Raw genomic sequence first — 14,532 nt, 5'->3', positions numbered from 1 at the left:
ATTATAGCTCTTAAACAGCGGCTTATAAAAGTTTGGAGCGTTTTGTGATCTTGAAAGGCTAGAACTTATCCCTGAACTGGAGCTTGAGCGTCTTCTAAAATACGCCAACGGTATGCGCATCTTGAGTGATGTATGTTTCCCTAAATAGTGCTCTGATCTGGTATTGCTATTGAACAAAATGGTCCCTGCGTGGCTTCAGCCAGCCAGTATAACCTAACCGAACCTTTTGTTCTAGAAACCGCTACGGAGCACGCTTCGCAGCCATACAGCAGTGCAGACTTCACATTCGAATTAAAAATCCTTAGCTTTGTTTTGGTACTTAGCTTCTTAGAGTACCAGATGCTTTTAGACATAGCGAATGATGGATGATCTGGCTTTTGCTATTCTGTACTCAATGTCAGTATTAGCGCCGCTAACAAAGTTGATATGGCTACCTATGCAGAACAATTTAAACCTTAGAGTACGGAGTCTATTTTATAATATAAAGGACGGAAAAGGTGATAATCACAATGTGCAATATCCGGAGGGTATGGTGCATGCGGCATTAGCTCCCATCCGAGCTCGTTCAGCTTGCCTAATGTTTGCCTTGCGTTGTCGTGGTGAAACAAAACTTTGCGTGTATTCACTAAGGACGGCCGATTTTTGTTAAGTACCTCATTCAGGTTTGATAGTTGATGGGAATAATAATCAGCAGTTATCGTCTGCTTTGGTTCCAGAAGTTCATAATAAACAATACCGGCCATATCCCACCAATTAGACAGGAGAATTTTCGTGGGGTGAAGGCCATCTTTAGGGGGCGGTTCTGGTGTTTCATCTTTATCTAACCATTGGCGTTTGCGCACAGGATTATTGTAAAAGACCCAGTTTTCATCAACAGTAACGAGACGGTTCAAGAAGCTTTCATTTTCAAGCCGTTGCAGCAGCTGAGAACATACATTCACTCTCTGCTGAAGATTGGCGACGGAAAGTCTATGCTGAACCCATTTTTCCAGCTTTGAAACCTTTCCCAACTGAACCAGGTACCTATGAACTGTAAACTATTCCATGCGATGAATTTAACCTCTGAGCTATCATATCGACTGACAAATTTGGCTCAGCTTCCACGAGTTCGAGCAAGGCGTCGGAGTTAAAGACTTCAGGCCGACCAGCGCGCGAGGCATCCTCTACGTCGCAGTTACCACTTCGGAATTTTGAAAACCACTTTTGCGCAGTCGTTTTACTCATCCTCTCCGTGAACAGTGTTTATTTCTGTAGCAGCAGTTGTGGCACTTTTATCACTTTTATAAAAAAATTCAAAATATGCCTCTTATACGCGTTCGAAGATTCCATTTTATTTTTTAACAACACGTGCTTCTATCCGCGATTAAAATCACTTGTTGAATGCACAATATATCAAAGAAAATATAAATAGTTCCGTTATATTTCGCGAATAATTTTTTGTATGCAAAAATCGTACAAAAGTGAAATTATGGGTAAAATACGCACGAACTTATGGAGTGACCTGATACGTACTCCTGGAGTTACTCCTGCTAACCTACCCTTATGTGGAAATGGCTTCAATTACCAAACTCTACTCTAACAATGACAGTGTAATATTCTGTATCCGAATGAAAGGCAACGTTATCTTCGCTAATATCAATATCCGGTCGGAAGATCCTCTATTCAGGCACACAAGTCACTGTTTATTAATCATTCATATTTTCTTTAGTCTGCTTATGCGATTCTTTCGTTCTAGATGTGCTACCCAGGAACCCTGTATCCCATCAAGTATATGAGTCACTAGGAACAAGTATAGTATGGGTCACATCCTAAATCTTAGTTGCGCCCTAATAATTTCAAGCTCCTTGACTGTAGATATCTTCCGAGAGCAATGAAAATATTGTTTTCCTCTTCTGTGCTTATATTACATATTTCTCCTAATTAATCAATTGCGTCTGCAAAACTTTTTTAACATAATAAAATCACAAACATTGTTTTTATATACTAAACAAAAAAAAATGATTGGGAAAAGTTAGTTAAAATTCCTATTAGTTTCAATTGCAATATTAATTTTTCTTTTCAAAGACGTTTATGCATACAAAGTTTGCAATTTCATGTCATGTTCATGTCTTTATACATTTTTATGCTTTTGTATGTCGATATAAAAAGTTAGATGCACATAAATATATATGATCTCCTTAGCTAATAAATTTTTATTTATTTATTTTAAAACTTCAATTGAGTAAACTGAAATTTCTCCACCTCTTTTATAACTCAAAAATCAGTAAATTTCTGTATTTATACTATGTACACATACATACCTACATGAATAACTGCATACATAAACACATTCATACATAAATACGTACACACATCCATACATACATACTCATGAACATGGACACAAATGAAATCGAGCCATGTACAGAGTTTATGTTCAGCTGGGGCCTCACTATTCATGCTGTTAAAATGACCTATAATGAAATTCCTAGTATTGAGTTGTAATGGCTAAATGGTTAAATTCTAAGGTAGAAATAGATACCATGTGTACGCATAGATGTGCTACCACGGTATGGTATTTAGTGGTGGATACTCTTTGCAATCAAGGCAATCACATTAAATTGGTAACTGTATAGTAAGCAAGGCGGCAGACGGAGGGCGCAATGTGTAGTGTGCAAGATGAGCTTACTCTGCAAATGCGTTCAATGTTTTAAACATTTGCTTTTCTTTCATAGAAATCTACCTGAATTGCATTTTTCAATAGTGTGAGCTTTAAGTTCCAGGCTCAATGCAGGTTGGCTTTGCTCGCTTGACTTTAGTAACTATCAAAAATTAATAGAGAAATTCTGAGATAATATATATGAAATGAGACCAAATGGTAGTTTTTCTTGAAGCGCTTGAAGTACGGCGAAGCTTAAAGTGGCTCAGTATTCTATTGCAGCGCTTTTGAAGTTAGCTATTGAATACCTCTGTCATTCATTTATTTCGATTTGATTTAGCTTAATTTATGAATTTTAGGCGGAAAAGAGAGATTGTTTATTTACATTTGCTTTTCAAAAATCTTTGAAGAAAATTTAATAACTGCCATTGAAAAGCATAGATTCTTCGTCTCTTGCAAGCTTGCTGAAAGTGTCCATGGTTTTGTCGCTCTAATTTAAATTCGTGTACCCAAAACGTTTGTCGTTGGCGTGATTGGCGTTTTTATCTTGCACATTTTTACTATTAAAACTATTAAAAGCAATATTTTTTCACAGCTTCTAGTCAACATCATGAGTCAAATGTGTATTATGGATTATTGAATAAGGCTAACATCTCTGTTTCCTTTTTCTTTTCACGAATCATCTGATTGTTATGACCGCGTTGAGAACGCCCGTTTGGCCATACAAGTTTTCAAGGCCAAGCAAAACAGGTCCAGCAAGCAAAGCCAGCTTTGAATCCCCGGCACCTTTAAGAATGCCAAAAATTGAGCAGCAGAAGTAATGTAAAGATTTAAAAGCTATTGAATAAAGTTATAATGGTTCAGTTCTCTTGCTGCAATGAGTCACAGTGTGCTTTAAGAAATCTTCTTTTGAAAGTTCTCTGGAGCTTATGATACCAGGCATATTTTGTTAAATTAAATGAAACAAATTACGACCCCAAAAAATCATTTCGATCACGAATAGATTATTTTTTTCCTAGACATACCTTCGACTGACTCTTCAAGATGAGCATACGCTCAAGATGAGAGTGGCAAGCACGAAGGCCATGGAGAAGAGGGAAAATAAATTTCTATACAGATGGTTCCAAGCTAGACGGTAGGGTTGGCTAAGGAGTATTTTCGACGGAATTAGGGCTTGAACTATTCGTTCGACTACCAGACTACTGTAACGTCTATCCAGCAAACATATTAGCTTTAAAAGAAGTGGCTATGCATCTTAATATGCAGCCTATTATAAATATATTCTCGGATAGCCAGTCGGCCATTCAATCAATGAATGCGGCTATACTAAGATCAAAGATTGCACAGAAATGCTGGGTAAACCTAAATGATATTAATGATGTATTGAAGGTCATCCTTATTTGGGTTCCGGGACACAGAGATATTGAAGAAAATTGTAAAGCCGACGAGCTAGCCAGGAAAGGTACTAATTTAACTGCTCAGTGACAGAAGCACTATTGAGTTACCTTTGGCCACGAGTAAACAAAAACTGCATTATCCAAGAGACCAATAGGTCACGGAGAGATGAAGGCACATGCGTAACAGTTAGGCTACTAAGACCGCAAATAAACAAAAAAAGGCAAATGTGCTGCTTACTCTCTCAAGAGAGGTCAGGGCTTGTATAACCGATGTTTGGAGTACTAGGAGTTTTTTTGCCATGAATATTTTTGAAGTTGTACAGTTGAGCGTTTCCTTTGCATTTGCCGAGCCTTAGCTAAAATCGAAGTCGTAGGTAGATAGTTTTTCAATTCTCTTACGAAACCGTCTGGCGTGGGGATGGGACCAATTCTGCGCTCGGTAAGAGGCACAAAATGGTTCCATGGAGAGAAATAAATGAGGTTTCCGTGTATCCGTGCTTCCGTATCATAACGGACCTGTCAGGTCTATCTAGAGTTGGTCGTACAGACCGGCTACCTCCATAACCTAACCTAACCTAATATGTCAAGATTTTAACTCTTATTCCAGCACCTTTTATATTTCGGATAAGCTTCTCACCGTTCAGAAAACGATTATATTCCCTTGGAATAAATTACTGATTTCTGGTATATCTCTCATTCTTTACTCAGTTGATTATTTTTGTTCTAAAGCTGAACAATTTTAAATACCAATGCACAAAAACTCTCTGCCTTTCGTGGTCAATCTCAAAAGCAAAAATGATCCATACTTCATACGTCCTTCGCCTTTCGTGTTGGTTGTGTGGAAGGAGTAATTGTTGGATTTATTAAAGCAATAAATTATTAATTTTTGTCAACTCGTGAGATTTTTTGTAAGGCTGTTAATATATATGTATAAGTTCCTATGGTTCTGCGAGTATAGTAATAGGTTGACAGTAATTATTCTAATATTTTTAAAAATTCAGAGAGGGATGGTAATTTTTTACATGCAACTTGTATGATATCAGTCCGCACAATATAGTATCGCAATTGAAGCTATTGGGCTAAACATTTGCGACGGCGCTTGCTCGGTGAATGAAATATGGAAAAGTTGAAAATTGACTTCTAGCGATGACGCCCTTTTTTGAGTTAATTAATATCTCATTAGACAAATCAGCGTACGGAGTAATGCCATGCCGAACTTTTGTACTACGACCGACTCTATCAAATATTTTGAATAAATTATTAATCAAACCAATTAATACAATAATTGAAGAAGGAAATATAATTCATGGGCACCAATTTGAGTTCCGCACTAAACATTCGACTATTGATCAAGTCCATAGGATTACTCGAGTAATCGAGCATGTATTTGAAGAGAAAAAAACATGTTCTGTTTTCCTCAACGCGCACTATAACCAAATCAGTACTATCTCATTTTACGTTCTTATTTAGCCAATCGCTACTTCAGAGTCACACAAGCAGATGCCTATAAAGGCCTCAAAGAAATGAAGGCTGTAGTTCTTTAAGGAAGTGTGCTTGGCCCGCGCCTGTGCTTGCAGAATAAGCAAAAATGAGGCCGAAGGTAAAACTCATCCCAAAGATGCGGCCGATAAGGCAAGGTGCCAAAAGGTGGTCGATGAGTACCTGGCGTTCCAGGCCACCCAGAAGGCAGAAGCCGTAAAACGCAATCGTTCGCAGGACGAGGGCTGTAAAACTGCGAAAAAGCACAAGACGTCTCACACTGCTCTGACGCCCAAACCAGCCAAACGCGCGTTTAACGAGGTGGCACGGGATCACCTGCAAACGGCGTTGGTGGACGAATTAACGAACCGCGGTAAACCTGCGTTAGAAAGGTGGTCCGAAATCGAGGCACGGCTGTCTCGCATTGTCGTTGATCACGTCATGGCAAGCCCGGAAGGTCAAGTGCCAGGTTATGATTCAATGGAGGTGGTCCGTGGATACAGGGTGATCAAATGCGACGATCAGTTCTCCGTTGATTTCCTTCAAAACGCTATTAGCAAAATCCAGAGCGACTGGGAAGGTTTGAGGCTGAAACTAATCCCAGCCAGTGAGATCCCAAGACGACCAAGGGCTCGTATCTGGATACCGAACATGGAGTTCGAAGCTAAGCAGTTAATACCATACCTGCAAGCACACAACCGCACTGTTCCAATGGATGACTGGAGTATCATCAAAGCGGAGGCTCCGCAAAAGAACAGTGTGTCCTTCCTTCTCCAAATCTCGGAGGAGAGTATTGAGCCACTGGGAAAAGTGGACAACAAACTTCGGTTTGGCGTGAGGAAAGCGCATCTGAAGTTATTCCGTTCTGCAAATCCGGAGGATGAGCAGGACGAGGTTGACGACGCTAATGAGTTGCTCATGGGCATGCAACTGGAAGAAGCCGGGTCCACCCAAAACGATGGCGCTAATGAGCAGCATACGGGCATGCAGCTTGACGCCCCTAAAAACGACCAGTAAGTATGGGTCTCAAGGTTGTCCAGATCAATCTGCAGCACTCCAGGACTGCAACGGACAACCTAGCCGTTCTCCTATCGGAGGAGGACGTAGACATCGCACTGATACAGGAACCCAGAGTGCGGAGTACTGAGGTAAGCGGATTCTCTCTCAAAAACTACAACTTGTACTATAAGCGGACCCAGGGTAACCCCAGGGCATGTATTGTAGCAAAAAAACATCTAAATGTATTTTTAATCCCATCCTACAGCTCATCGGATGTGACGGTCATCGAAATGGAGGCTACTGACGGCGTCAGGATCAAAATTGCCTCCATCTACATGGCACACGACCAACCAGCACCACCTGACGAGGCTCGTAGGCTTGTGCTTGACTTCAAAAACAGTATCCTGCTACTAGGATGTGACGCCAATGCGAGGCATACCCTATGGGGGAGTACCGAAACGAATGATCGAGGTGAGTCCCTATATGAATTTATCATCAATACTAACCTAACAGTATGTAACAGGGGTAATACCCCGACTTTCACCTTTCCAAGCACGGAAAGCTTTAGAGGATGGGCGGAAGTAATAGATGTGACATTACTGTCTGAAAATACTTCAGTGAGGGTAGAAAATTGGAGAGTCTCAAGCAAAAAGTCCTTTTCGGACCACAGCTGGATCCTCTACCACCTGGATCTTGAGGTAGATCCACCCTTACCATATCGAAACCCACTTAGAACAAACTGGAAACGGTTCAAAAATGTAGTAGGGAATAGGATAGGAAGGATTCCGATCCATCAAATCACTCTCGCAGAAAACATTGAGAGTAGGGTCACAACATTGGAAAAGACATTCAGTAGGGCCTACAAAACGTCATGTCCAATTAAATATAGCAAAAAATCCTATCCTCCTTGGTGGAGCAATGAGCTCTCAAAATTAAGGGAAGAAGCCAGATCAAATTTCAATCTCAGCTACTCAACAGGTAATTGGCAGTTGTATAGAGAAAGTCGGAGACAATACAAGAAGGCAATCAGGGCCGCCAAGAAAGAGAGCTGGAGAGATTTCTGTTCTTCTATCGAATCTACCAGAGATTCTGCGAGACTTAGCCGTATTCTGTCCAAGGATCATTCAATGGCTTCTTGGGTCAAGAGGCCGGATGGCACTTGGACTTCTACGGCGGAAGAGTCTCTAGAACTTCTTTTAGATACACATTTTCCGGGATGTAGCACCCATGACAGTGATGCTGGGAGAATCCGGCGGAGCCGATATGACCCACAGCATCTTGTCGATGTAATAGTTACGAAAGAGAAGGTTGCATGGGCAATCAAATCATTCTCACCTTTCAAATCTCCAGGCCCTGATGGGATCTTTCCTAAGATGTTACAGGAAACTCTTGATAGTATTCTACCATGGCTAATGGAAATTTTCAAAGCGTGTCTAAATCTAGGTTATATTCCAAACAGCAGGAAACTTGTTAGGGTCGTCTTCATACCAAAGGCAGGCAGAAGAGGACATGAATCAGCGAAGGACTTTAGGCCGATCAGTTTGTCGTCCTTCCTTGTTAAAACTTTGGAACGGCTTTTAGATATGCACATTAGAAGTTCGCTGGAGAGCTTTAGTATATCAACTGCACAACATGCTTACCTCAAAGGCAAATCGACGGAGACAGCGCTTCACGAGGTAATCCGAACAATAGAGGGGTCTCTAGTAAACAAACAGTATACGATGGCAGCTTTTCTTGACATAGAGGGCGCATTTAATAACGTTAGCACGAATGCTATCCAACGGGCGTTAATAGACTTAGGGGTGGAAAATTGTATCACCAATTGGATCATCTCTATGCTAGAAACCAGGATCATTAGAGCTAATATGGGTAACATCAACATAACTAAGAGAGTCCACAGGGGTACTCCACAGGGGGGAGTACTATCTCCACTTCTTTGGTTATGTGTGATTAGCAAAATCCTAATAAAACTTAATAGAGGAGGGGTAAAAGCGGTGGCGTACGCTGATGATGTGGTGCTAATGGCGTCAGGACTGTCCTAATACGATCAGTGGGATCATTCAAAGGGCGTTAGGCGAGCTTAATTCTTGGGCAACAGGCTGTGGCTTAAGTTTAAACCCGCGTAAAACAGAACTCATGCTCTTTACCACCAGATACAAGGTACCAAGCTTTACCCTACCAAATATTAATGGACAAACCCTCTCACTTTCACCCAGTGCAAAGTACTTAGGGGTAATTTTGGACTCCAAACTTAGCTGGAAATTAAACGTCGAAGAACGGGTAAGGAAAGCTGAAATTGCTCTATATGCCTGTAAACGTATGCTTGGAAGAAGATGGGGTCTTCAACCTAAGCATACATTATGGTTGTACAAGGCGGTTATACGACCAATTTTATCGTATGGTTCGGTAGTTTGGTGGAAAGCTCTAGGGAGAGATTACAACATCAAATTACTCGGCAGAATACAAAGATCAGCCTGTGCAATAACGGTCGGCGCAATCAGATCATGTCCAAGGGAGGCTCTGAACGCACTGACACACGTTATTCCAATAGACCTACATATTAAGAAGATGGCAACCATGAGTGCATTTAGGTTAAACGAAGCGGGCCGCTGGAAAGAAAACACTTATGGTCATGCCAGTCTACTATTGCGGCAAACTCAGTTAACCTCGGTGAGGACTGACTACATCGTCCCGACGGTAACATTCAATAGGAATTTTGTCACTCTCTTTCCATCTAAGGAAGAGTGGAATAAGGGATTCTCATTAAACAACTTCGACACTACAGTCTATACAGATGGTTCTAAAATGGATTGTGGTGTTGGAGCTGGTATATATTCTCATAGACTTAAAATTGAAAAATCTGTGCGCCTCCCCAATACCTGCAGTGTCTTCCAGGCGGAAGTACTGGCAATTGGGGAAGCTTGTAGGCTACTAATCACAGACTTCTCTTTTAAGAGCAATATCGCTATTCTCTCGGATAGCCAAGCTGCAATCCAGGCACTGGATTCAGCGACTACAACCTCAATGGTGGTGGAACAAAGTAGGAATAGCCTTTCCACCTTGAGCGAAAAACATAATGTTACCTTAATCTGGGTCCCTGGACATCGGAATATTGAAGGTAACGAAAAAGCAGATGAACTGGCAAGAGGGGGATCTGCCATGAATAACGCTCTTGCAGAACCGGTATTCACACCATTAGGTGCAGTCAAGAGTACAATTTCCCTAAAATACCTCCGAATGGCGGAGTGTAGATGGAGGGGCCAGACGAAATGCAAAATTAGCAGAACGTTATGGCCCACCTACAACCTTAAACAATCATCAATATTGTTAAACATGAAACGACGGGATGCCTGTAGACTAACGGCAGTCATAACTGGCTTTTGGTCTGTCGGAGAACAGGCAGCCAAAATGGGCATCCCTCACAACACATACTGTCACAGTTGCAAACAACCGGAGAAAAAGGAAACAATCTTCCATTTCCTCTGTGAATGCCCTGCCCTATGGAAGGACAGAATGTTAACCCTGGGCAAACCGCTGTTCGAGGAGCTCGAACAACTGTCTGGCTTAGAGGTCAACAACCTAATAAGGTTCCTGAACCGCACAGACTGGGTACAGTCATGCCGTAAATAACAAGTTGGTAACGAGGATGTGGCAACAAAATGGTGCGGAAGCGCTAGTTGGATTCAGGATGAATCACCACTCTAACCAACCAACCAACCTAGTCAATGTTATTAATAGTTTCAGACTTTATACAGATTTATGGAAAGTAGAGTAATTTTCATCGAAATTTTAAACTTTTTTTTTTAAATTCCAAAAAAAATTTAGGTATCCCGTTTCGTGGCCCATAAAATTTTGAAATAGCAAAATCCAAGTTTAGAGTGGTTCGGGAATCACGTTGTTTTTTTTTAATTTTTTTCTGTCAGTGTTTGGTGTTTTCTTTTTTATTAAAAAATGGAGCGCATTTTATAACGATTCATTGTGAAGTAATCCAAGTATGTATGTCATACATTGTCGTAAATTTTTCTGAAAATTCGTTTTAATGTAGGTTTGAGTATAATAAGAAGCAAACTCAAAGATTAAAAAAAAATCAAACATATTATTATATAATTTTGAGATTATATCAATGCTGAAAGTTTTAATATACTTGTGGAGTTTTTTGAGGGTGAAATATTTTTTTTGGTTCTGTTTAACATTTTCATTTTTAATTATCTAATTTACGATTATTTGTTTTATTAATTTTTTTGGACAAAATATACTTTTTGAATAAATTCAAAAAAAAAAATGTATAATATATTTTTGTAAAAAAGTTTTGTTTTAAATTTTTCATTTTAAAAATTCAAATTTATTAAAAAATTTTCTTCTCATTTTGATTTACTAAAATTTGTTTTCTAATTTTTTAGAATAAAATATACTTTTTAAGTGAATTTTTATTGTTGAAAAATAAAAATGTTTATTTTTGTTAAAAAATTTTGTTTAATATTTTTTTTTTTTTTATGCTTTCCATTTCGATTCAACCGGGCTGTTCGGGACATGTTCTTCGATTTCGATGTAACTCAAATATGTTGTTCTCTGGTCAAAATAACACGTATTTTTTTGTTCACCCGAAAAAGAACTTTTTTCAAGATTTATCGGCACTTTTGTTTTTCGGCTCAAAATCGATTTTTTCATTATATAAGAATTTTTTTAACTGCTCATAACTTAGTTAAAAATGAACCGATTTTAATGATTCTGGGTTCAAAATGATCGTCATTACTTGCACGAGCGACTTCATGTACAAACAATAGCAAACAAGTAGCTGAACATTTTTTATTTTGCAAAAAAACAAAAAGTGTTGACTAAGTTATGAGCATTTAAAAAAAAAAAAATTCGTATATGTATAATGAAAAAATCGATTTTGAGCCGAAAAACAAAAGTGCCGATAAATCTTGAAAAAAGTTTTTTTCGGGTGAATAAAAAAATACGTGTCTCATTATTCTGACCAGAGAGCAACATATTTGAGTTACATCAAAATCGAACAACATGTCCCGAACAGCCCGGTTGAATTGAAATGGATAGAATCTTCTCTCATTTTTGAAAAACGATCGCCCCTTATCTATTGATGCTTTGCTTAGTTTTTTCAATTACAGCTGAGACTATGCTCAGTGCCGTTCGGAGTCGACTTAAAACTGTAGGCTACTCCGCCAATTATTCAATTATTTTAATCCTCAGTAATATCTGAATGTTTCATAGCGGGATTTCCTTAAATATTAGAGTTATATTCGAATAAGGCCAGCGAATGAGTGCAACTTTTTCGCTTACTGATGTCCATAGCGACAATTCGATTGCTAGTTTAGATTCGATATTTAATAATTAGGGATGATTAATTTTGCTCCAACTTGTGCAATTGAAACCATATAAGTCGGTTTAAATATAAATCGGTAAAAATAATGAAAATTCTGAAGTTGTTCATCAAAATTTCAAATTCTTTGGTCAGAAATTTTATAATTTTTTTAAGTATGCAGTTTTATAGCTCATTCAGTTTTATGGTAAAAAAGTGCAACTTGAAAGAGGCTGCAAGTAAAGATTGACTTGTAACAATTTTTTTTTGCTGACGGTGCTGCCGTATAAAAAATTTGTGGAACGCTCTTTGTATGGTAGACAATTTTTTACAGGTTCAGCAAAGAAATTGTCAAAAGTCGAAAGTTCTTGTAGCCACGTGAAACTTGCTTTTTATTACACTGAAATTAAATGACCTACAAAATTGCATATCCAGAAAAAATCTAAAGTGATTTTTCAAAAAAATCTATGTTTTTTTGCATTTTTTTTAAGTAGATATAGTCAAAAATACGTAAAAACATTTTGACTTTAAATTTTGAAAATTGACGAAGTTATGCTTTACATATCATTTCAAGTATCGCCACTTAATACTGAGCGCTCTCACTGAGCGCCGCCATTAAACGCGTTTTTCTCAAAACGACTTCTCTGAACACGGTGGAAAACACGACTTTTCTCGAAGACTTATGAACCGAATTTAATTTTTTTTTTAATTTTTCTACATGTATTGGCTACAGTCGTACATAGCCGTTTTTTTTTAATTCCAAAAATAAATGTTTTTTGAATCCTTTCGAAACCAAAAAAAAAGGGGTAAAAACAGAAACTCGTTTTTCAAACCTGCAGCATTTTCTCGAAAAAAAAAAAATAAAAAAAACCGCCAGGTACGACGATAGCCATTGATGTATAGATTAAGAATTTTTTTGGTGTTTTGCTTTCAAATGATTTTTCACCGCTGTATCGTGGCCACCAGGGAACACCAGTTTTTATAACGCCATTGCATTAATATTAATAACAATTGTCATTTTTAATATTTTGTAATAAAATTTGTGTCAGTATAGTTGAATATATGTTAAATAAATAGTAATTTGTCCGATCCTCAAATAATTATCCCTACATATAAAAAAAAATTCTTGAAAATCACTTAATTTTCACGCGTTCACAGAAGTATTCTTCCTTAAGAAGTTTGATAGTTTTAGTGAAAAATGTCAAAATTCTCATATTTTGCAAAGTTCTCATCATTTTCATAGCTCCTTTTTGATAAGATTTGAAAAACTGGTTTATATGGTTTCCTTTGCATGATGGGTTTAACTTAAAAAAAAAAAAAAATTCAGACAATTTAAAAGCAAAAGTAAATTTACCAAATTATGTTCAAAATATTGCACACCCATTTAATTGCCCCTGAGTGTATAAAGGTATGCTCGTGTATTCTTTAATTGAACTACCAAAAAATAAGCTGACCGAACAGTGAAATTCAGGAAAGGTAACAACAGTACTCCAAAAGTTTGTGTTCTCTTTACAGTCAAAAAAAATAAAGAAGCAAAAGAGGGAGAAACGCCAAAACTATAACTTTAGTTAAAACTAAACTAAACTCAAGTAAGTAGTTATGCGCAGCCCAAACGAGTACTCGAACTAAATGTAAATTTCATTTTCAATTTATTTCCAAAAAAAAGTTATATGTTTTTTTGTTTTGTTTTCTCCAACCAAAACTCGAAAATTTCTGAATTTTTACATTCCTTGCTTTCTTCTATCTGAATTTTATTTTTTTTTATTTTATCTAGTTTTTTTTTGTTTTTTTTTGTTTTTGCAATTCTTTGGTGCAATGCAACAGTTCATTCATGCATGCAACATATTTTTTGGCCTTTGCCAGCAGTGCAGCAAATCGTCATACGAACACACGTACGCACCGGTGCACGATTTTGCTGTGGAGCGCAACGTACGGCAGCTAACTCGAATTCCCACACGTGAAAAATAAAAAGTTATGACTTATAGAAATTATTTTAACCTCCTTTTCCACGTTAGGCGTTCACACGTTTGTGTGTATGTGTGTTCAACTTTTTTTCATATATTCGAATCTCAGTGTGTGTGTGTTGACTTTGTGCAGCCGAATGCTCAAGTGTGCATAATGTATGTACAAGAGTAGTATGCGCCCTCAAGTATGCAAAGCAAATAGGAGGCTAGCACGAGCTGTGTTGGTTGAGTGGTATAGAGGATGAATGGAGCTACCAGCAAGCAGCATTGCAGTGGTGAGTGGGGCGTGGCATGCAGCTCATAAACGAGTTTAAGGCAACAGCAAGTTGCTGCTGCGAAAAATTGCGACTGTGACTGCTACCTTTCAAAATTTTTCGTTGTTTTCTCAGTTTTGTATTTTCTATATTTTCTTTTATTTCCTTCTATATTCTATTTTCTTGATTCTCTTTGCGTATGCTTTGTTCAACGGTTGACCGGCTGGGCGATGCCGTTTGTTGCATGCTACAGCGAGCGCGCAGCTGGCTTATTTGTGCATATGTTTGTTGTTGTTGCCGTCATTTGATGTTGTTGTTGTTGGTCTTCCTGTTGTTGCTGTTGTTATTGTTTTTATTGTTGTTGTTTTGGTTTTCATTGTTGTTGTTTTTGTTGTTATATTTGTTCTTGTTGCTTTCTTCTCATTGTCCGTTACTATGGTCACTATTTCGTTGCACATAAATTATTGCTACTGGTTATTTTTAC

General features: G+C 38.2%; 1 protein-coding gene across 1 annotated transcript in view; it reads left to right on the top strand.

Moving 5' to 3' along the window:
* Positions 1-6,531, top strand: part of LOC129247527 (uncharacterized) — a 28,875-nt gene extending 22,344 nt beyond the window's left edge. The window contains exon 3 of the mRNA XM_054886680.1: positions 5,613-6,531. Within this exon, the coding sequence (XP_054742655.1) occupies positions 5,613-6,531 (919 nt within the window). The remainder of the gene's footprint in view (positions 1-5,612) is intronic.
* Positions 6,532-14,532: the final 8,001 nt, after the last annotated feature.

Source organism: Anastrepha obliqua, chromosome 5 (genome assembly GCF_027943255.1).
Source record: "Anastrepha obliqua isolate idAnaObli1 chromosome 5, idAnaObli1_1.0, whole genome shotgun sequence".
Classification (NCBI taxonomy): domain Eukaryota; kingdom Metazoa; phylum Arthropoda; class Insecta; order Diptera; family Tephritidae; genus Anastrepha; species Anastrepha obliqua.
This window is presented reverse-complemented; position numbering and strand designations above follow the sequence as displayed.